The following is a 22,329-nucleotide window of genomic DNA, read 5'->3' on the forward strand; positions in this document are numbered from 1 at the left end:
TTTAACTTTCTTACATTTTAGATTGTTCTTTGATATTATATTTCAAAAAATGATAAAATTATTATATTTATATCAATACTAATCTTAAAAAACGAGAACAAGATTAAGAGAATTAATTTTTGTTCTAGAAAAAGATCTCTTATATGTACAAAAGTAAAAAATATAAGTTTTTTTGAAAGCTATTATATTCATTTTTGACTGATTTTTATACGCAAGTCTGATTGATAAATTAAATTCTGAAGCAAGAGATCATAAAAAATCGAAAACTTGTAATTTTCGACAGAAAAATATTAAATATTTAAAATCAAATTTATGAAATACAATACACATAATTAATTAATACGTAATATTCCGTATACCGACCGTAGATAAAATTAAAAAAAAATTCCCTTACTCTGGATCGAAACGAAATTTTACATCTCTATAACTGTAATTATTATCCCCGGCGTTATCGCGTTAAAAATCGGCGTTAATCTTGCAAAGACGATGGGACTGATTGAAATTCCCGATAATATCGTCTATCAGCGATAATTGAATTATCGGGCAACGAGGCGCGGTAATTATCGGCGATAGTAATTTTTCAACTGGATTTCGATTAGTCTCGGCCGAGCGGGCTAATTAGAAAAAAATATCGCGCCCTCGCGTTAATTAATAAACCCACGCGGCACGGGTTGTCGCGGCGGGGAAGGCCGTATAGGAAAATCGTAGTTTGCGAACACGTAGCGGGGGAACGATATTCATGCCTTGGCTTTGCCACCTCGTATACGGTGATTACGGTGGGCGTGTCGCCGATGTCACGGCCGTGGAAAATTATAATTATTACGGAAACCGTCGTCGATCACACCGTGTTGGAAAGCTTGTACTTGGGCAACCGGATTAATGAATCGCCGTTATTATCGCGGGAAATACGGTCACCGCGATAAATCATTAATTTTCTGCGCAACGTGTGAAGCATGATTTTTTTTTTTTTTTTTTTTTTTTTGTTTAGGAGAATCGATTATTGAGATATCATATTATTCTTCCTCGTTGTTGGAAAGATGCGATTCGTTCATCTTTGAGGATATGTATATTTGATTATTTAGGAGATAAAATAAGATATTGAAGATATTGATTGTTTAGGAAGTATCGAATATCGGGAATGAATTATTAAAATGTCAAATTGGATATATTATTTTGTATCTGTTGTATATTATAGTTGTTGGAAATATGTGAATTCAGTTTTGACAATGTATCTGATTTTTGTTAGAAAATACTTATTAAGATGTTAAATTTTAATGGTGATTTTAAAAGATAATTCAAGTTGTTTAAATTTATCCATTTATAATTTGTTTCTCAGATTTCCAAAATTTGGGTGATATAAAATGTTTTTAAATGTTGATTTCAAAAGATCATATTGATAAATAATAAATTCAATCAAATTAAAATCAAGCAATTGATAACTTTATTTACAATCCATTAGTTGAAGATTGTAATTGATTAACATTATCACTTGATTTCAAAAAAATAATATAATTTTCTTGAAAACTAAGATTAAATATATCAGAATATATATTTTTTAAAAACTAAATGGAAAAATTTATTTTCTATCAATTATTAATAAAAGCATTCTTACTTATAAGTGTATATATATATAATAATAATAATAAAATTTTATTGATCATTTCAAATGACATTGTCAAATATGACAAAATAATATGATATATCATGAAATAGAAATAGATCACTTAATAAAAATATAGCAATTAATCTGACACAATAAGAGAAAATACTAGAAAATAATACAACTAATTAATTATAGAAAGTTTACTATACAATGGCGAATATAGAAATAAAAAAATTCTTACCTACTTCTAATTCAATTAATTATTAATTAAGTAATTATTGTTATAAAAAAATTCTATTCGTATATTTCCTTAATCATTCTTATTCTCGTTCCTACTTTGTTCAGATTTCAGAAAAATTTGCGTTATTTATAAAACATTCTAATATCATATATTCCAGTCACAAAATATATCTTCTTTTTCTATTGTACAAATAATGATAAGGAGAAAAATCGATTACGTATAATTACCTGGGTAAACGGGCGAGGTAGAGCAGAAACGATGACACTTCCTTGACAGAGAGGGCCTCCCTTCTGGACGGCTCGTCCTCGAATTCGAGAACGGGTCTGCCATGGATGTCCGTGCAGCCTACGATTACGAAACAAAAGTTTGGTAAAAATTCGGCCGAATTTCTTTTATCAATTAAATACAAGACTACTCCATTTTACCATTCTTGCACAAAAATATCTCAAAGAGACTGTAAAAAAAAAAAAAATATTCTTGAAAAAATTGTCAGATATAAGAGATTATTATCTTTTAATCGTATAATTTTTAATACCGTTATTTCTCACAAAAGAGCATCAATATATTTATATATTGAGAGATTATTGATTTAAAAAAAATATTCGTATCTTATAACACTTAATATACGAAAGAAGTAAATAAATTTCGAAAGAAACTTTGAGAAACAACATTAAGAAAAACTGACTTTTCCATTTAAATAACGCAAATTACAAAATTTCATTTAAAAAGAGTTTTACATACAACAAAGAGTTATACGACCTCGTTTACACAATTTATCTCCTTGTATCAAGTATCTTTCGTAAAAACATCGTTTCGACAATTTCACTCCCTTCGTAACGTTTCCTTCCTATAACTTAAATAATATACAACCCGGCGTGTATAGCGTATAGCCGGCGAAAAAAAAAAGAAGGGATACGTGAAACAGAGTCGCGAGCCAGCTCACGAAACGATCCGTGCCGCATTAACGGCGTAATAAAAGTCGGTAACAGCATTTGATTACAGGCCGTGATCAGATTCGGGTTGATACCAACGATCGTAATCTTTAAGCTGGCTCGTATAACTTATTAAATGATCGGCTTTTAGCCGTGCCTATCTCGGATACCGCCACCCGGAGTAGGTCATCTTCCGGTTAAATCTTCGACTACCTATCTCCCCCCCTCTTCTTCCTTCTTTTCCTCCCACCGATATATCGATGAAAATGTAATAACCGAACGGAGACAAAGCAAAGGATACGTGGTAGATCCGTGTAAGAAGCACAGAGCGAGTTGAAATAGGGGACGTCGTAAAATCTTATTGTCTTAATCGTGACCGGGATGCGGGATCGGATGTCAATGGCGACCGAGCTATCGCCGCGGATCGGATCGTTCGATTGACACACGACCGATGTTACCTCGCGATCTTGTCGTTGTTCATCGATTAGACTCGATATACGAGCGATACGATCTCTTTCGTGGCTGGGGATGGTATGTCGCTTCGAAGTTCGCTTCGCTTCGAGTTTTGTTTCGGTGGTGATTGATATGTGTGTATATATATATGGATAATTGGAAGAGGATATATGAGATTAAATTTGTTTACATTCATATGTGTAATTGTTACATATAGATTAAAAGTTAAGTGTTATTGGTTAAGAAATGTTATGATTTTATTTATAATAATATTATTATGTATATATATTATATTTATTTATTATTATTTTATTATTAATTATTTTATTATATTATATTATTTATTATATATTTATTTATTTATTTATGTATATATATATTATATTTAATTATATTATTATTATATATTATGATTTTATTTAATAATATTATTGTAGTAATATATATATATATAATTAATATATATATAATGTAATTATAATAATATAACAAGTTGGATATAATTTCGTTTAGTTTCCTCAACTTTAACACGTGAAAAATATTTTCTTTCATAATTGAATAAAATTGCGAATGAAAGGTTTTTGTACATAATATATACTGCAATATAATATGAATTGGTGGAGTAAGTCAAAAAGATAGGCCAAAAATTCTAACTAAAATTCAATATTCAAAATATTATTAATTCTAATTAAAATAATCGAATATTTGAGTTTTGAGGTTATACAAATATAATTACAATAAATATAAATACAATTTTAATATCAAATATTTTTTCCAGCCAAGATTCTGATAACATAAATAATTTGTATTAATTGACTAGGATCTTTGACCACTGATTAATACAATTTTTGTAAAGAAAAATTTGTATAAATAATGCAACGTATCTCGGGCCAGGCCTTTTATCAAGCACGTCGGGTAAACATAATTTGAGATTGGCCACGTCGAATCAATAAATTTCCGTGCGAACGATTTTTGTATCGGGAGAAAAAGGAGCTGGATCTTATCTTTTCTGTTTTCGAGAGCTCGCCGGTGACTGACATGCCGCGACCACGTGTTCGTGACGCGTGCCGTTGCAACGAGAGGTACACGACCAACAGCACGGAATCCGCCTGGGGGTGACCGCTCGAGGGCGTTAATGATAATTCATAGTGGCGTAAGTTACACAGGCGATTACACGGCAAAGCGATGATAATGCCCGATGCCAGTGGGCAAATTCGTGCACGCTTCGTGAATTCTCCATAACACAGGCAATAATACTTGGCGTACAATGCAATTTTATCCTTCTATGATATAATATATATATGATATATATAATAGAGTTTAGATAGAGAAAATTAAAATTTGTTAATTTCGAAGATATTTATCGCGAATTTTATCATTTAATAATAATTATTGTATATACGATGTGAAGTTTATTATAAAATGCTTAATAATCGAAATATCAGGGAATTAAAGTGAGATAGATTTGTAAAGAGAAATAGAAATAGGTGAATTTATTTGCAATCAGGAATTATTGATTTTTGTGTCAAAAAATTATAATCGTAGTGATTTTATAGTATTATACATTATGTATTTATTTAATAAAAATATTTGATCTATGAACTTATATAGAATGGGATGATCGATTTATCAATCAAATTATTATAGAAATATTTAATCAACTATTTCTATTTTTCTAACATAATCTACAAGTGAAAATAATAAAAAAAAAATGTTATATTAAAATTATATATAAACATTCAAAGTTATAAATATTAAGATCGAAATATGTATAATCTCAAATTTTATACACTGAAACTATATATTCGATTCTAAAAAAACGAAAGAACATCGAATTGAACAAATATAAAATCAATTTTTTTCTATAAGCATCGAAAAAAGAGAATAGTCCTCAACCTCGTAATCAATAAAATAAAAATTTAAGCAGAAACTTATCTTTATTAATAAAAATCGTGAGCGAAGAATATTGGTTTTTGACGAATCGTATTAAATTCTATATTGAAATGAGAAATTAAACATTTTAAACGATTCTCAGAAAAAACAATTATACGAATAAAATTGAAATCCTATTTCTTATTTCTCAATAAAAAAGAACAAAAAAGTTCACGATGAAAAGATTAGCAAAATAATTCAATTCACGCGATCAAGGATCCTGTAATTCATATATAATTTAACAATCGATACTCTAGAGTGTTTCCACTTTCTAAAACACTTCTGATACCCACTAAAAACCTTCTTCATTGCTCAAAATCACGAAACCCAACCATCACACGTTCCCTACATTCTCACTTACATAACCTACTTATTTCTGAAACAGCGCACGATCTTCCGCCTATTTTCCCGGAAATGGCGGATTCAATCTTCGATTTCCGCGAAGAAGAAAAAAATCGCCAAGCGTGAAAAAATGTTCGAGACATGTTCTGTCGCCAACCTCGACATCTTCGTCTTCAGAGGTGAAACACTCTCGTGGAAGATCCGGTAATCGATCGGTTATGGTAATTCGAGCGATCGGTCGAGATGGCTTAGAAAAAGATGGCGATCGTTGCATTTCCTTGCTTCGAGAAATCACGCTGGCAACGCGAATTCCCGATGTTTACGACACGATTACCCGTGCCAGTTCTGCTTCCCGATTTTCTATCCAGCCTTCGGCGACCGTTCACGTGTCGTTTCCGTGGAAACGTGTGCGGTTCGAACGTTCGGAATTGTTCGTTCACGGAACGGAATGGAAGGTGGACGGAGGATATAGGGAAGGAGATACGAAGTCAGAGAAAGTTTGCGGAGGGTTGACGAGGTTGGGATTCTTCGAGAGATTGAATTTTTTGGATGGAAGGAATTTTATGTAAAGAGAAGAGTTGTTTGTTTAGAGTTGATGGAAGGGTGGGATTATATGGAAAATATTCGTAATTAATTGTACGGTGTATATTTTTCTTGCAATGGAATGAGATCAATTTGTTAGGTAATCTAATTTTATGTAGAAAATATTCTTCAGAAATAATAATTGTCGACTCGTATAATACTTGAACCAATTATTTATTCGTAATATGAAAAAATTTTCACCAAAGGTACAAATATATAAGTGTAAATTAATATTCTTGTGCGTTCTTTGCATTACTTCTATTCAAAAACTATTATGCAATCGAATAAATGTTAACATTAGATTTATAGAATTTGTCAATTTGACGGGTTTTCGATTTTATGCTTGAGAATTCTGAATATGCAAATATTATTCTTTAAACATTATATATTGGTTTTTAATGATATAATGCGGTAAATGTATATTTCTATTCGTTTTCTCTGGAAACATTTATATTTTATTATTTCTAGATGTTGTATATTTATTTTTACGAAAATCCGTCAATTTTATGGATTAATTTATAATTATTGCGAAATAATAAAAATTAAATAACAATGAATAAGAAAAAGTGATACCAAGCAAATGATGATTGTTTAGCAATAAATACATAATCAAATAAATTGTTTATAATTGCGATATGATAACAAATGGTTCTTTCAACGAATTTTGCAAAGAAAAGAAGTGATTTTTGTAAGTGAATCTGTCTTATTATTTTATATAAAACAAATAGATTTACGTGAGAGATAATTTCAACAGTTTTGTAAAAATTTATTAGCAAAAATTTATTTTCGTAAGCGAAGATTTGAATTTTTTTTCAAGATATTTTCAAAACCCAAAGAAATATATTTTTTTACGTTTATATTATTATGGCAAGTCTTCAAAAGACATGGAATTGATAAAAAAGAATAATAAAAAGAATAACCAGCATAAATGAAAACCAATCTGGATTCTGATATAAATAAATTATGCGAAATTGAGGAAGAATTTGAGAATATAAATTGAAGATTCTGACGACAGTGGAAATGAAAATTATCACAATATATATCATAAAAGAAAAAGAATGCGTGTTATTTCAGATATTGAAAGTGAAATTAAAGATGTTGATAATGAAGAAAATAAAAACAAAATCCCTTAGATAATCCCCTTCATGTGTTTTATAATTGTTTTTAGATTAGCCATCAATGCCTGGATTATTATACAAAGAGAAAACAAAATTACACTGGAAAAAACAAAATTCTGAAGAATTGGGCAGTGACCATCACGAGGAACAAAATACTACCTTCAATTCAGTATCTAATAAGTATGTATACAAAAAGTATACATCCAAGATAGAGTTTACATGTATTGAAGGGAACAGTAAATAAAAATCTATAAATTTTAAATAAATAATTTACAAAAATATTGCATTTTAATATTTTTGAACCTTTTTGATCAAAAAGACGGATTTCAATAAAAAAAAAAGGTATATAATCAATGTCCATAAATCTAATGTTAAATATCCATTAATTTTCAATACATCATCAATTGATAACACACACAAAAAAAAAAAATAGAAATATATGATAAACTAAAAAAAAAAAAAAAAAAAAAATAATAAATTCCATCATTTCCTATACAAAATTATTTTCAAACGCGAAAAGTCACTATGAACCAAACCAGATTTTCCAACTCGTACTGAACGTATCCTCGAAATGGCTTCATCGTTCGCTTTCGATTCCCACGAAACGCGATAAAATCCCGGTTCGCGCCTCTTCGAAACAATTCTCCGGCTGAATCCCCCCCTCTCCCACGTATGGGACCCGAAGGCCAACGAAATTCCACCGCTTTCTACGCGCCGTGTCCCGGGATCGAGTTACAATAATAACCGTTCGACGTCGGGAGGCGCATATGTATCCCGGCGCATTCCGCCTCTACAAATCGTCGCTCGTCCATCATCATCGCATTACCCCCCTCGATAAAGATTGAACGGGCCGGATACTCGGCTTTTAGCGTAAATCAAGCGTACTTACGCTCACGACGCGCGTCCACTCCGACAGGAATCCGCGCTATCCTTTCCGGACGCGGTTAAGTAACGAAGAATTGAACGTAACGAAGAAGAAGAAAAAGAAGAAGAAGAAGAAGAAGATCGCGATGATGATGAGGATGATGATGATGATGATGATGATGATGATGAAGAAGGAGGAGGAGGAGAAGAGAGATAAGGATGCAAAAAAGGCTGGCTTGGACGTTTTCAAGAAGAGAAAGATTTACTTTATTTTGTAAAATTAAAATTTCTTAAAAATTATTTATCTTTGAAGAGAAATGTTTCACGATATTATTTGTTATTTTAGTGAAAATCATTCGTTTATTTTTACTGTTTTTTACTTTTATTATTAAAATTAAAAAAACTGTAACTGCTTGTATGTAATATTGTAGACATCCCAAAAGTTATTTTATAATTAAATTTTCAATTAAAATAAATCTTATTTTAACTGAAATAATCAATTCTTCTTTTATTATTTTTCCAAATGTTCGCTTTGCTAAGAAGGACAGAAACATATCGACTGAATATTAATAAAAAACAGAAACAATTTCTCCAATTGAAATTAAATTGAATATAATACATCAATTATTGAATATACTAATAATTTCAATAAATTAAGTTAGGATTATTTGAAACAACTATTTCTAAATTATTATTTGCAATAAATTTCGCCCAGATCCAAGGGGGATGGAAAAGAGTGTAGGCCTCGAGAGGATCGCGAGTAGCTCAAGGCTGACGCCTGCGTACTCGTGAGAAAGATGAACGATAGTCGGACGTCAATACGCATGCGCCATTAGTTGCTCTTTGGATTTATTGCCGCACCGATAGATCCCCGATTTCTAATTGCACGCTCGCTTATAACCCATTTTTGTAACCGCGGTTCTCTTCGTCAAATCGGTTCCCATCACTATCGCGCATCTTAAGATCGATTTCTATTAAAATGAAAACGTCGAGAGACGGTGCCGTGAAAAGGGGCTGCAGGGCGTAGCGGAACGTGTAATTCACCGACACCCGGTTGAATTATTGGCGTTGATCGAGCCAGATGCGCGTTGATCGCTAATAGAGGAAGATCTAGCGAGGAGAGAGGCTTCTTCTTCTTCTTCTTCTTTCTCTTTTAGTTAGCGATGGAATTAAATACGTTGCAAGTAGATTCAAACGTTGATTCGAATCTTTCAACAAGTGAAGAGTGGATTTTTAATACTAAAGTGAGTTTAAATATTCAATTAATCCAGACACAATGTCGTATATTTAAAATATTATATGACAATTGTACAACAAAATTGAAAAATTTCAATAATTTTATTATAAAAATAGTTCTTTCACGATCTCTTGATAAATTATTACTTACTTTAAAGAGCATCAATCATTTACTATTTCTAATTTCTTTTTTTAACTCAATTTTATTGAAAATTAATTTTTTTATAATAATTTTATAATAATTTTTTATAATATTTTTTTATAATATTTTTATAATAATTTTTTTATAATAATTTTTATAATAATCATCATCTTAAATTAAGAATATCAGAATTCATTCAAAAAATTCAAAACCTACTAAGGAATATTACATTAAAATATTATTCTAAAAAATAGCAGAACGAGTAATCATATCTTCACTAATACTATTCGAACTCTTCAAAAGGAATCTTTCGCATTTATAAATACACATCGAACTTAATCCCATCGCTATTTGCTCCTCTTCGTCTTCGTCTGCCTCGTCGAGCGAGGCAGAGTCGTGCTCTCGGTCGCGTATCGACCACGGTCTGGATTAATGCTAGAGCTAGTCGAGCCGCTAATCGCTTAATTAGTCGCGCCTCGACGTTGCCGCGGACACGAGAGGATCCGCGACTCTTTGCCCGTTCATCGTCCAACTCGCGCTACTACCAGGGATTCCTCGGTTTAACGGTAATTTGAATAACCGAGACAGGAAATCGATGTGTTTTCGTGGGGGAAAAATGGTTGGCGGGTAAGAATGTGACGAAGGTTTAATAAGTTAATTTCTTTCGATGAATTTTCTCTTTTTTTTTTTTTTTTTTTTTCAGATCGTGGATTCTTTGAGGAATGGGTGCGCAAGGGTTAAATAACGGTTAAGCATATCGTTGGATGGTAAAATTAGTTAAGATTGTAAATAAATAAATAAATTAGACAGGTTATCTTGCTTACGGACTAATATTATCAATTTAAAATTGGTTGATAACGATTTAAGTACACTTGTGCTGTTAAAATTTTTGTAAATAATCTTCACTTTCGTTGTACGAAATTATTGCTATCTTTATTTAGAATTAAAGATAGAGATAGGTAAATATTCGTATCTTTGTTTCATTCAGAAAATTTGTTTTCTGAAAATCCTTCTTTTCGTTAAGTCATCTTTACTCTTTATATAATTAAATATGGATCGAGTCTACTAGCCTTCGTTCAATCACAGTTAACTTTTGCATCTATTATTCATTAAAAATTTTATTAAAAATGTTTTATTAACTCACGAATCAATTTTAATATCAGTATCATATATATAATTAATAAGAAAGTATATACAATCGATTATTTAAATACGTATCCTAGAATCCAATATCTAAAAACAATATCTTATTTACTTTTTTTTTAATGCATTTTTTTTCCTAATAAATATATATATATATTCCTGCAATAAACATGAATATTCGAAAATTGTTTAATTGTTCTATACTTTATCTGGAAAAAACAATAAAGAAAAAAAACAAAATAATTCAATCAAAACACTCAATCTCAATTACATTCACCTGCGTCACAATGATAATCGTTTTCAATATTTTCCTCCAAGTCATCTTCATACCCATTCGCGATGCTCTCACCCTCAGAAAGAACAAACATCCATGCCCGTTTCATCATCTCGATGAAATTGGTTTTAATCGGAGATGGGCTAAATAAAAGGCAGCCTCGAAACACGTGAAAGAGAAAGAGAAAGGAAGACTCGTTTCTAATGGAGTGGAAGAAGAGGCTGCCAGACCTCATCTAAGCACACTGATAAGTAAAATTATCGCGGTACTCGCGCTTAACGTGCGCCAAGTTGACCCTGGGCCGAGTATCGGCCACGACTTGGGATTAACACTCGTTAGCTCGCTCGAGAGCTGCTATAATCGCTTAATTAGTCGCTGAAGGCACCAACACGCTCCTCTATTCACCTCTCGTGGCAAATCGCGACCAAAGTTTCACCGCTAATGTTGATACCAACAGCGAGATCTGTAATTATAATCGCACCGGTGCGGACAGGTAGCTGGAATAAAAGAGTCTTTGAATTTTAAATATTCGTAAATGGAAAATAACTTTTTTTTTTTTTTTTGTCTTTAGTTTTTCACGATGGATGAAAAATATATTTCATTCTTCTCGCATCGTTCCTTTTTGATCTAATTTTTATTCTTCTTTTATTCTTATTTTTCTAGTTTTTTTGATTTTTGACTTGAACGATAAATTTTTTTCTTTAAAATTTGGAGATGAAGGAAAAGAAGTATAGTATTTGATTAAACAAATTTCTATTTTGGATATTGATGGAATATATTTTTATTCTTCTTCTTTTATGTGTTTTTTTCGTTTGGTTTTGGTTTAAGTAAATTTTCTTCTTTTTGTGAAGTGTTCAGTTAACACTAAACTATATATGATTTCCAACTTTGGAACATGATATAAATGAATATTTTTTATTTTATTTGTTAGTTTTTGGATCCAAATTTTCTTCTTCTCATCTAAGAAATTTATTATCCGAAAATAGAAATTAAACAAAAGAAACTCTTCCATGTCTCGAGTTTGATTGAATAGACGAAGGATTTCTCCTTTTAGGTATATTCTCGTATGATTGATTTCTTCTGTTCTTATAGTTTTCGGAAGTAACAGCACTTTCACGCGATTGCCTTTAGGCGTCAACTATTTGGACGTTAGAATCAAAAGAAGTCTAATCATAGATTAGTGGCGAGCGAAGAATTTCTCTCTGGATCGTTCGTAAAAAAAAAAAAAAAAAAAAAAAAAAAAAAAAAAAAAAAAGAAATTTAATCTAGATCTATGTAATCTAAATATTAGATTATACGCAGATTCCATTAGATTATAGATATAGATTATATTAATATTATATGTAAATCATAGATTATATCTCTAAATCTAATCATCGAACTGTATAATTTTTATGTATAAAATGTAGATCATATTTTTAAGCAATCATTCACACGTATGAAATATAGATTATATTTTCAAGTAACAATGAAAAGTAACAACTCAATTTTTACGTATAAAATATAAATCATATTTACGGATTCGAAAGATTCGATCAATGTAAAATTGATTTATGTAGTTGAAGAAGAATTTTTTTATTGTTTAAACTTTCAGTTGACAAATCGATTAAATCAATATTAAATTATTGAAATAATTATTTAATCGATTCGTTAACCGAAAGTTTGAATAATAAAGAAAATTTTTTCACAACTATGTAATTTATTCTCAAAGAATTGTGACTTACACTGATTAGTTTCGAAACAGTCAGTGAATAAAACATCGAATACTATAATACTATAATAAAACTGAAAAAGTAAATTATATTTCTAAAGAATCATCGAATCGAATATAAAAGCATATCCAATTTTTATAGATGTACAAATTAGATATAGATTATATTTCTAAACTTTCAATATTTTTGATATTTTCAATAAAACTTAATGATGACGATAATTTTATTACCTAATATTTTTATTAATTAATATATACATTAATAATTTCTGTTTCTTTCCTTATTTTGATTACATATATATCCTTTCCATATATACATTACTTCGTCATATTTTTGTACGATTTTAAATATCCAGAAATATTTTTCAAAAATATTAATAAAATTTATTTTTCAAAAATATTAATATTAAAAAAAATATTAATAAAATTTGCAATTAATACATTAAAAAACGATCCTATAATTTCCTTTTTGGAAAAGAAAATGTGTTCCTACGTTAATAACCAAATAGAATAACAAAACCCCGAATATAACTCTCCTTCACGCGTCGATGATCTATTGGCAAAACACGTCTGCCAATCCGCACCGCTGTTTAACCTCTCCACCAGGCTGTTTCACACCGTGTCAGAAATTTTTCCAATAAAACAGACGTTAAACGATTTCACGGAAATTGGCATCGCGAATCCGATTGGAGGAGAGGCGAGCGTATTAAGCGTATTGATTAATATTAGAGACGAACATCTTATTCGCGGAAAGTCTTTGCCCGCACAAAGGCCAGCGCGTGTTCACTACTTGGGCCAGAATGTTCGCGGTAATACGAAGAAAAAAAGGGAGAGAGAGAAAAAAAAAAAAAAAAAAAAGAACGCCTCGACCTCTATTAACCTTCAATCTTTCACCTTTCGACAGACTATCGACTTCTGCGTACCGCTCGTCGATCATGCGCGACGTGCAAAGCACGAACGCAAGGCGCCTTGCTGACTCCCTCTCGTTTTTCCGTGTTTCGTACACACGGAAATGAGCCGAGCGATTGGATGGAAATTGCCCTGTAAAGAATTTCATCCACGAGCACGTGATCGTTCCTTGGCGATTTTATAATCGAAGAGAGAGATTTATCTTGTTATCTTTAGATTTTATTTTTGTTTATTATTAAAATGTTTCTCCAAACACAAGCCGATAATATTTGAGTTTTCGTTGCAATTTGAGATACAAGTAAAAACAGTGGATAAGTAATACAAATGCATGTTTATGAAAAATGGTTAAGGAAATAATAAGATAATTATGGATGAGATTATTATAGATCTTTGTGAAAATTGTAAAACTTTTAATTTTTTATTTTTTTATTTTTTGGTAGTATATCGTGTATTTCATAAACAAAAGATTAATTGCTTTTGTTTATTTTCAATTAAAAAATCAGGTATATTACATATATTCAAAGATACTGAAAACTTTTAAAAGAGTATTTTTTAATACAATTTATTAATATTTTATCAAAAAAGGAATGCAATACAACGTTCAAAGATTATCTTCGTATGATGAAATATTATCGTATAGTTATTAAAAAAACAAATAATCGCTTTCTGATTTATGGATCTACATAATAGAAATTCATAATTGTGTATAAAACAAATGATACAAATATTCTAATAATAATAATAAATTCTAATATCTTAATACCTTTTATCCAAGCCCTTTTTCAAATTAGGAATTGTATCTAAATTAACCCCCTTTATATAATATTTTCTATTAATTTTAATCTCGATTTTAATTTCGATTATTTCGATAAAAAATTTTCGATAAATAATTCTTCTACATGGTGAACGTATTTCAGTCACAGTTCACCAGTGAAAGGGTTAAGGTCCCACGGCCTTCGAGAAACTTTATAAGAGTCTCCACACGCCAACAATGTATACGCTAGGCGAGAAACAGAAAATCGTAAATAATAGGCAGCGTACACGTTACGTATACCTGCTTACTTTTCGCGCACGCAAAATCTCTTCCGATCCCAATGTCTCAAAAACGGCTCCTATAAATCTCTGCATCATCGTGATAACAACCAATCACGTTTCAATCCTTATCAAAACAATTTTCACGAAGAAATAACAATTCTCTATCCGTGACTTTCCATCCCAACGATTTGAATGACTATCACGTTCCGATTTTATCTGTCGTCGATTCTTCTGAACGACCTTACATTTGACGAGTTAGAATCGTTATGCATTTCTCGTAGTGCACGAGTGTTGTCGCGATCGAATCGAACAAATTTAAACTTAATATGTATTCGAATATTAGAGATGTCGTGTGTGCTATAAAGATAATCTGGAGACTGTATTTATCTAAATGTTTTGAAAAATCAAGATCTTTAGAATTATTATTTTTTGAATTCAATTTTTTTTTTCTTTGAGTTGAAATCATCCTAATACTCTATCATAAATTTAATAAAAATAAATAAATAAAGTAATATCGTTTTAGAAGTCTAATTTTACTCACAAAAAATTATTTAAATTATTATTTTTTGAATTCAATTTTTTTTTGTTCTTTGAGTTGAAATCATCCTAATATTCTATCATAAATTTAATAAAAATAAATAAATAAAGTAATATCGTTTTAGAAGTCTAATTTTACTCACAAAAAATTATTTATTATTTTATTTTTTGAATTCAATTTTTTTTTTTGAATTGAAAATCAACATCCTAATACTGTGTCATAAATTTAATAAAAATAAATAAATAAAATAATATCGTTTTAGAAGTTTAATTTTACTCACAAAAAATTATTTATTATTTTATTTTTTGAATTCAATTTTTTTTTTTTGAATTAATTAATTAAATGTTTTGAAAAATCAAGATCTTTAGAATTATTATTTTTTGAATTCAATTTTTTTTTGTTCTTTGAGTTGAAATCATCCTAATATTCTATCATAAATTTAATAAAAATAAATAAATAAAGTAATATCGTTTTAGAAGGCTAATTTTACTCGCAAAAAATTATTTATTATTTTATTTTTTGAATTCAATTTTTTTTTTTAATTGAAAATCAACATCCTAATACTGTGTCATAAATTTAATAAAAATAAATAAATAAAGTAATATCGTTTTAGAAGGCTAATTTTACTCGCAAAAAATTATTTATTATTTTATAAAATGTTCTATCTAACAAACTTAAATTGATTATAATATAATAGAATGGACAAAAATATCTCAGAGATACATCTTAATACACATGATTCCTCAAATTTACGAAATAGCCAATCAGAATTATTATTGTTTATCGTAGAAGGAGTAAAACAATTAATGATATTATTCCCCATTTTTTAAATATGATTCATTACAATAGAATATTCCAATGTAATAATAACTGTATAATAAAAACTACGACCATAATATCGATATGGAAAATTTCTTACAATAATCAATACTCAAGATTGTTCGAACGATCGATAGACAAAACGGCGGATGGAGGGGGGAGAAGGAAAAACTGAGAGGTGGTGGGAGAAGGAGAAAAGATAATATAGGACGGAAGAAACTGGGAAACTCGAGGATATCATTAACCTTGGTATACCTTGGAAGATGAAAACCCGCGGAAAGTAGAGGCTTGCGGAGGAGGCAATTTGCAGAGGAAGGAGCGCGGCTCGAGATGAAATTGTGGGCGGCAGCCGTTTGAAACATTAGAACTTAGGAAGAAGTAATTTTGTCGGCGGCCTGGATAGCTCAATTGGCGAGGTCAATCGTCCGGCAAATGGAGGAGGATCCGGATTCGAGTTTCTTCTTTACAGATCGATCGGATAATCCTTGGATTCTTTTTCTCAGATTTCAAAATGATGATCGATAATGGGGATATTTTCTTTTTTTTTTTTTTNTTTTTTTTTTTTTTCGTAATTTTGCAATTTCAAATATATTCGTGACACAGTATATATGATCCTCTCTGCATCATTTCCAACAATATCCTTTCCTATCGTGATTCAAAAATTTGCAAAGATCCATTCCACGATTGTTCACATTGTATCTTCGTCTCTATATCGTCGTTTGTCAGTAGAGCAGAAAATCTGTAGAAATCGTACGCTATCTATCTATCCATAACCTTCGTACTAATGAATCTTTCTTACGTTTCAACGTGTATATAATATAACGCACGTTTCAAAATGATACGTACGACTGTGTAATAATTTTACACGTATAAAAACGTTCCTTGAGAAAAAAAAAGAAGAAAAAAGAGATGAACTTGTTAACACGGTCAGATACAGAGATTTATTCGTGCTAATTTCAAATTTTCCCCAGCCCTGGTCTGGCAACAGCCGTAAAGCGCGAGATCGTCATAAGGCGCGATCGCAGTCGCAGCAACAGACACGTTCGATCACACCAACCCGCTACGTGATTATGGTTATCACCTGGCTCGATTGGATCGAGCGCATTAGCCACGCACGAACTCGCCGCGCGCATTCTAGACCACACTGGCGAGCGTGGTTAAGCGAGTGTGTACGTAATACTTTCGTACGAGATCGAGATGAGGATTTCTGAGAAAGTTTTCCGCGTCTACCGGCTTGGACCCGTGCGAACTCTCTTCCATCTTCGCCTCTTGCCCTCTTCTTCATTCCCTTCCTACATGCTTACGTATATTTTACAACGAATAATTCATTTTAAAAAGAATTTATAATTTAAATATAATTTAATTAATTATAATTAATTCACATAAGTAATCCATTTAAAAAAAATTTATAATTTAAATATAATTTATTTTAAGGGGCGAATTAAAAATTTAAAAAGTAATTCATTTTAAAAAGAATTTATAATTTAAATATAATTTAATTAATTATAATTAATTCATATAAGTAATCCATTTAAAAAAAATTTATAATTTAAATATAATTAATATAATTTTAAGGGACGAATTAAAAAGTAATTCATTTTAAAAAGAATTTATAATTTAAATATAATTTAATTAATTATAATTAATTCACATAAGTAATTCATTTAAAAAAAATTTATAATTTAAATATAATTTATTTTTAAGGGATGAATTAAAAATTTAAAAAGTCATTTTAAAAAGAATTTATAATTTAAATATAATTTAATTAATTATAATTAATTCATATAAGTAATTCATTAAAAAAAAATTTATAATTTAAATATAATTTATTTTAAGGGATGAATTAAAAATTTAAAAAGTCATTTTAAAAAGAATTTCTAATTTAAATATAATTTAATTAATTATAATTAATTCATATAAGTAATTCATTAAAAAAAAAATTTATAATTTATAATTTAAATTTATAATTTAAATATAATTTATTTTAAAGGGCGAATTAAAAATTTAAAAAATAATTCATTTTAAAAAGAATTTATAATTTAAATATAATTTATTTTAAGGGGCGAATTAAAAATTTAAAAAGTAACGTGAGATTAGAATCTTTAATATTTTTCTAATATTTTTTTTTTTACGATAGATTGTAGCGATATTTATTATATTTTTATGTGGATGTATTGAAATAAATTGAATTTTAAACATTTTCATCATGTGTAATTTTACATATAAATAATTAGAAATTGGTATAATACGAATAATATTTGAAGCATCAAATGAAAATGCAATTATTATTAAATATACAATATATCTTACGTTTCCTTTTTTTTGAGTCGTGCTCATAAAGAAATTATCAAATTCTCTTCTTTCGATTATTTCACCTCGAAGAGACATTTCAATGGTCTATGAAAAAAAAAATAAAAAGAAAAATGGAATATAAGGCAGGATCCAAGCGCTCGAGTACGGAGCAACGATCAAAGGAGCGAAAAGACCCGCCTTTCTCCGTTTCCTCGAGAAGGTTTTTCGCCTTTGGACGACGTTCCCTAGTCGTTCCTATCGATGTAGCCCCCGTGGCGAGTCCCACGCCCGCGCCTCGTTATTTACGAGTAGAAACGTAGGGTCGAGGGCGGACCGGGCTGTCCGACGCAGAATAGGATCGAGCTACTAATTGGTGAGCGAATTTTAATCGTGGAACGCGCCATTCTCGAGAATGCAAGAACCTAGGAGAGGATTCTGTTATGGGAAAGCGCCGCGTTCTACATTTAAGGTAGTAGGTATAAAGATTTGTACGAGATTTCCACTCGTGATAGGGCTTTTTGTTTCTTGCTTCTTGTGAATTATCGGGGGGATAATTTGACGTTGCACGTTCTTCTTTCAATTTGTAATTTTATTCGTTGTTGGATATTTAGTCAAATCATTTCTAAATGTCTAAATGTTTTAAAAATTAATTAAAAATTAATATTTATTTATTATATTTATTTCAATTTAATTTGTCGTTATTGTTTTATTGCAGGGAATTTAATGTAGTTTTTTTTATTACTCTCAAGTTATTTGAAATAAAATTTTTTGATATCAGTAGAATTATATTTCTACACTTTGTTTTGTATTATATATATATTCGTAAATTTCAAATCTTTAAAATTTTCTTTTAAATTTAATGGTGTTCAAGTAATCGACATATTCAATTTATCGCTCTGAAATTATTCGATATAAATTTCTCTTTGATTTCTATTTCTTATGTCCACTAAGAATTTATAAAATGATTCAACGACTAATTTCTATTAAAGTTTTATATGATATTATCGAATATATCATTCATAAAATATTATGATTAATTTATTATGAATAAAAATTGTTGAATATATATTAAAATTAAAAAATTTTCGTTATATTATTTTCATTTTAATCACTTTAGAAATTATATCATGAATCATTTTAATGATTATTCGAGTCAATTGAAAATATACTTATTTATTAATTTTTTTAAGGATTATGCTAAAAATTATTTATTTCAAACTTATTTGAATTACTTATTTGTTGATCAATAATTAAATAATACACGTTTCACTTTATTTTAATTAGATATTATTGATCGCACTAATTTTTTCACCAATTTCCTTATTATTTCTTGTGATAATTTTTTTTTAATTTCAAATAACTGATCATTCTATTGAGAATCATATTTATGAAATTATATTTGAGTCTTTTCTGTACATAAAAATAAATTTTATTATTTTACGATTTTTTTATATAATATTAAATGAAATACTTTTTTTTACAAAACTCAAACATTTTATATAAGAAAATAATATCTAAATATTTTTAAACAAAAAATAATTTACATATAATAAATCAAAAAATTTAAATTTGTTCAATGATTCAATCTTATGTCATCTTTTGAAAAACCTCCAATATGTGATAATAAAAAGAAGAAAAAAACCTCTATAACTATTATAACCTGTCTATTCCCATTATTAATGAAACCTAATAACCTCTCTTGAATTATTTAACACTTTCCTTTTCAAATATCTAAAATATGTATACTTCAATCTCACGTAAAAACCATCCATATTAAAATAAAATAAAAAAAAAAAAAAAATACTTGATAAAGTAGAAAAATTCGATTATTTCAATCTTCTTGGAACAACACAATCAGACGGATGGTCGTCCATTTTTCAATCCGTCGCCGCGGTTTTCCGGGGAAACGAGATCGCCGTGGCGTTTCGAGGAACTGCTCGTTCCAGAAGCGGAGATCAGTGATAAGGGGAGCCGATAACGGGTCTTGGGCGGGTGGGCGTACATTGCGCTCGCAGCAGCGATCGAAAGTATCTCTTCCAGTTATATTGATCGTCGATCGAGAGCCGCGGTTGTTCGATATTTCCAACGATTTACCGGAGTAGAAAGAAAATGATAGAGGAGGGCGTTGCTGAAAGCATTCCATTGAAGGAAGATCGAAGAAAAATTCGCAGGGAGGAAGTTGAGAAAAAAATGGTGAAGTCAATCTTGACGAATATTGAAAATTGTGATAAGATGTGGCACTTGTTAAGAACTCGTATCGATGAATTATCTCATTGGTATTTAATGGTATTTTAATGAGACTTGTTTTAAATAGTTTGACATATGATATATTATCACGATCCGTATGCTTGTAACGAAAAAAGAAGAAAGTGAGTATCATGTGTAAAAATATTTTAAAAAAATGTTTAAAAAAAATGTGATTTATACGTGAGAAGAAGCAATTAATTAATTCTACTGCAAATCAATTTTTGTTTTTTTTTTTCAAGTTCATTGAAATGCAATAAACTTTTTTAATTATTTCTTGCAAGATAATATATAATAGTAAAATAATAAAAAAAAGAAAAGAAACAAATATTTTATTTGAATAACAATATAAATTTATGAAAAAATTATTTTTTTCGAAACTATTGCAGCTTCGTTTCATTACTTTTTTCGTTTTTTATGGATCATAACAAAATGATTAAAAAAGTCCTACTCAAATTTAAAATATATTTAAATAGCATTATTTGCATCGATCCTTAACATATTCACCATGAAATATTCATCACATCGTACGTCTTTCATGACGAACATTGTTTATTAATTTTGATGAAATTTTATTGTATTCAAAAAGGCGATTATATTAAAAAGAGTGATTAATTGTATTTTTATTCTTTTTATTTTTTTCATATTGTATAAATTAATATAATCAAAGTGTTATTTTTTGCGATAATGAATATGTTAATTAGTGAAAGTAATATTCTACATTAAGAACAACTTTGGAAGCAAAGGATAAGTAATGCACATGCGCAGAAACAGATCCACGACGCGACAATTATCAAAGCTTGTTTTCAAAAAAAAAAAAATCGAAAATTAAAAATTTGAATGGAATAAACATTATATTATACATTAAATAAAAATTTCAAGAAATTCCATCTGATGATTAACAATAAATATTCGTATTATCTTATATATCTCTCAATATATTTCCAATCTGTTTTATCAATTGCGATTTCTCTTCCACCTTCCTTAACTTAACCATCTTCCATATCTTAACATCAAGAGAAAATTATTCATCTAACATAATCGCATAACAAAATCAATATCGATTCACTTCCATTCATTCTTAATCTTTACATTTATTTAAACATCACCCTAGAACACCATCCTACCTTACAGACCAGATACTCCAGAATATTTACATACATAGTTCATCCATAGAAGCAAAGCACCCAAATGGATGCTTTTAAAATCGAGCATCGCCTCGGCGCGGTTTCAATGATACACAAAGTGCAAAAACAGAAGGAAACGAGTTTCAACGATTGGAATCGAATCGATATATCAATATATACCACAGTGCCATCCGCCGGGGCTGAATAATTATCGGCCGGTCGGATCTCCGAGTAGCGACAACTTCGCGAGCCTCGATCGCCTTCGCAATGACTTATTCGCGGCGTTAATTGCGCCGATAAGCACGCGAACGAGCGCACACCAATTCGAATGAGCATCGCGCTCCCCATTCCATCGCGCATGCTCGTACGCTTTTCTTCTTCGGTCTATCGGCCTCGATGTCTCGTAACAAGACGATTTCAAAGAGATCGTAAATTATTCGTTTTATGAAGAAATGTTTCGTACGAAAGTTGCTTGGAGGAAGATACGGTATACGATTTTTATTAATTTTTTTTTTTTTTGTGAACATTTAGGTAAGATAGAATCGATGTAGATTTTATTTTATGTAAGAAAAAATAATACTAAATTTTGTAACAAAAAAAGTCATTATTTTAGGAGATATCTTAACTTGAATTTTATAAAATTTATTATTTGAAATAGTTATAAGATATTATTCTGTATATGGCGTTCATCAAATTTTAAAACTGGACATAGATTTGTGCTATTGTGATTTTAAGAGATTAATAATAATTTGAAACGAGTGCAATGAATTTTTGAAATATAGAAATATAACG

The 22,329-nt window shown here is 29.6% G+C and overlaps 1 protein-coding gene across 5 annotated transcripts in view; it reads right to left on the reverse strand.

The window, feature by feature from the left end:
* LOC122716853 (puratrophin-1-like) overlaps positions 1–22,329 on the reverse strand; it is a 431,619-nt gene that overhangs the window by 158,030 nt on the left and 251,260 nt on the right. For all 5 annotated transcript variants that reach the window (XR_006347106.1, XM_043940302.1, XM_043940303.1 and 2 more), the window contains one exon: positions 2,072–2,189. Coding sequence is in view for 4 of the 5 variants with exons in the window: in XM_043940302.1 (XP_043796237.1) it covers positions 2,072–2,189 (118 nt within the window). In the remaining variant the exon portion in view is untranslated. The remainder of the gene's footprint in view (positions 1–2,071; positions 2,190–22,329) is intronic.

The sequence above is a fragment of the Apis laboriosa genome, unplaced genomic scaffold, assembly GCF_014066325.1.
Source record: "Apis laboriosa isolate Shangri-la unplaced genomic scaffold, ASM1406632v1 scaffold49_cov149, whole genome shotgun sequence".
NCBI lineage: Eukaryota > Metazoa > Arthropoda > Insecta > Hymenoptera > Apidae > Apis > Apis laboriosa.